Below are 2,857 nucleotides of genomic sequence, written 5' to 3'. Positions count from 1 at the left end.
CTATTCCAAATGATATTCCACAAGAAAGAAACCAAAAAGACTTCAGGAAACGGATAGAGGGAAGCCATTTTTCCTTTTCTCTGGAAACCAGAAAGTGATGTCTTTGAATCTTTATGCAAGACAAGCGAATTATGAGAGTAGTAAACTCCATTTTGTGCCTATTGCTGCAATGATCCGTCACCTAGCCGTCACCTGAAAAAGTAAAGAGGATATAGTAAAATAATAACATATCATAATGAATGAGCAGGGGCCTTTTTATACGAATAATTTGTTAAAATCTCCTCACTCTCGTTTGTAAATCAAAATGATTGTACCTGAATTCTGGGAATCAGATTTAGCATTTCCTCTTGACTCTTATACCAGAAAACTGTACCTTCAATTGCAATACCTGCATCGATCAGTATACCACATTCCCTAGCTATGGCTGTTGCAGTATTGATGTTATCACCAGTAACCATTCATACATTATCCCCAGCTGAACGACTAAGTGCAACAGACTCCCTGACTTCAGGACGAACAGGCTCCTTTATATCTACAATACCTATACAAGTATAACCAGAAACTGGAATATCGGCAGCAGGGGAGAATCCTTTTTCCAACTCATCAAAGACACAAAGTGCGGAGAGGTTCATTGGCAAGCTGATCGATTGTGGTATTCAGATGGTTAGTTGATGTTTCATCCAAGGGAATAACCTCCCCACTGGAATTAATTAACTCGTCACAAGCAGCTAGAATTATTTCTGAAGCGCCTTTAGTACGAGCCCTTAAACCTCCTTCAGCGAGGTCCAGCACCACACCCATGCGTTTGTTTGTATAGTTAAATGGCTCAACTTTTATAAGTTTCCCAGCTTGTCGTTCCGCCGGTAAATCACCACCAAGTGCTAAACCAAACTGCAATGAAGCAGTCTCCATAGGTGTTCCCAATATGTCTGGTTTCCCATGCTTGGAAGCTACAACTTCTCCTCCGGTATTGTTAAAAATTGACTGCAGCAATGTTTTGAGCACAAATTTCGGATCTCAGAACAAAGGTCTGATGCATCACTCGGCTTATTCACATCCTTGACATTCATACAGAAGCATGTTTTCACTACAGTCATACGGTTGGTTGTTAGCATGCCAGTTTTGTCACTACAAACAGAAATTTCGCCTTGTCAAAATGTAAATGGTATCAGGATAAACTATTGTATTCTTATATTTCCACTATATATTGTTTCCTTTTTGGGATCGGAGATCAGGCGGACATGATTCAGCTCCACTATAGAGAAGAAAGATGGCAAATCTCTCTGAATCCTTGTAGTAGTTTGGATGTCAAGGTTCCACAAATGCAGAAGAGGTCGACGGTATGATATAATTGCTTCTCGAGGAGCATCTGCAAGTTTGCATAATTCAGGAAGCAGGTCAACAGCCTTTCTGAGAGTATCCTGCAATTTACAATCAGCAACAAAGGTTTCAGGCAAGCGTGCTCGCAATGAAGATTCAAGAATGTCCAGAAGTACTGTACATGATGGTGTAGCTTCTATAAAAAGATATTGAAAATACATTAGATGAATATAGGGTGAAACCTGCAGTGGCTGAGCTTTCAGGTACTATCTTATCCTCCCTTGTCACCATGTGCACTCATTGATTATACTCACATGGCAGAACAAAAATTAATCAGAATCTACCTCAAGAGGCAGAGACCAAAATATGTGCTAGCTAGGAGACAAAGGACAATCTTCTCTTACAAGTCTAGTAGAAAATTTAACTACAAGCTAGGAGACAAAGGACAATCTTCTCTTACAAGTCTAGTGGAAAATTTAACTACAAAACCAAGGTATGAGCCAAGCGAAATCATTTGAATATGTCAAAAAGTATTTTAATCAGAATGTCTGATCAAAAACCTAAAGCACACTCATTTATGGAAACGAAAATACAGTCCAAGCAAAAGATTTTAAGAAAATCTGACACACTTGGGATGGGTGTAGCAGAGTTGCAGATGACAGTTTTTAGTTCTTAGTATTCATCAAGAGTATCAAGTATGAATTCAGTACATTGCCGGAAATCCAAAGGCATTCAAAAAACAATGTAATCCACAGATTTCAGGATAATTTATTGCCTCAATTGAGTAGATAAGTGAAGGATAGGTTAACAAACGTGCAGACAGAAAGTGCAAACATTTCAGAATATCATCATGCAAAACTGATGAAAATGTAACCACTTTCCAGAAAAAGAAAACATTAGGGAAGCTAGTAAAATGCCTTTAGTTTATTCTTTCCTGTTTGATTACTGGAGATTGGAATTTGGAGATGGCAATATTGATGATTGTCTTTCAAAATGAAACTACTTTATTTAGAAAGAGTTATGTTAGCTGGAATTGCATACATTGTCACATGTTCTACTATGGTTCACTGACAATCTATATCAATTTGTCTGAGAACCACGAGAATAAAGTCAGGTCATTCTAAAAATATAAAGAAAACGATAAAAAGAACTGGACAAAGATTTTATCACCTTATAAGCTCTTTATGCCAAGATTGACGCAATTGAAAGACAAAGTTGAGATCGAGGTCTTTAAACGTGGTAGTTTCATTGGCCTATCCTCCTGGCTTATCAGTTGTACGACCATAAGAGGACCCCTTTAAATCAAAGCGCTTATGGATCACGCATTCAGAGTAGAACAGGTTCCCATAACAAAATGCGTCGGGTTTATACATTGAATAAGAGAATGTAAGAACTGTTATTTTATGATGTATTCGGGTACAAGAATCTGTATTTAGGCATAATAACTTCAACACTAGTTCAAGTTCAAAACAAGAACACTATGAAGTACAAAAACACCCTCAACACAAGATCAAACTGATCTTTTTAAGAAGTGTGT

At 37.7% G+C, this 2,857-nt stretch overlaps 1 protein-coding gene across 1 annotated transcript in view; it reads right to left on the bottom strand.

Annotated features, from left to right (window-relative positions):
* The window catches only part of LOC107856587 (calcium-transporting ATPase 2, plasma membrane-type), a gene marked incomplete at its 5' end in the record, with an annotated part of 9,976 nt that extends 8,864 nt beyond the window's left edge, over positions 1–1,112 (bottom strand). The window contains 2 exon segments of the mRNA XM_047404207.1: positions 1–192; positions 315–1,112. Of these exon segments, the coding sequence (XP_047260163.1) occupies positions 951–1,112 (162 nt within the window).
* Between the last annotated feature and the right edge of the window lie 1,745 nt (positions 1,113–2,857).

This window comes from Capsicum annuum, unplaced genomic scaffold, assembly GCF_002878395.1.
Source record: "Capsicum annuum cultivar UCD-10X-F1 unplaced genomic scaffold, UCD10Xv1.1 ctg5364, whole genome shotgun sequence".
NCBI lineage: Eukaryota > Viridiplantae > Streptophyta > Magnoliopsida > Solanales > Solanaceae > Capsicum > Capsicum annuum.
Note: the sequence above shows the minus strand (reverse complement) of the source record. Positions and strands in the feature narration are given on the sequence as shown.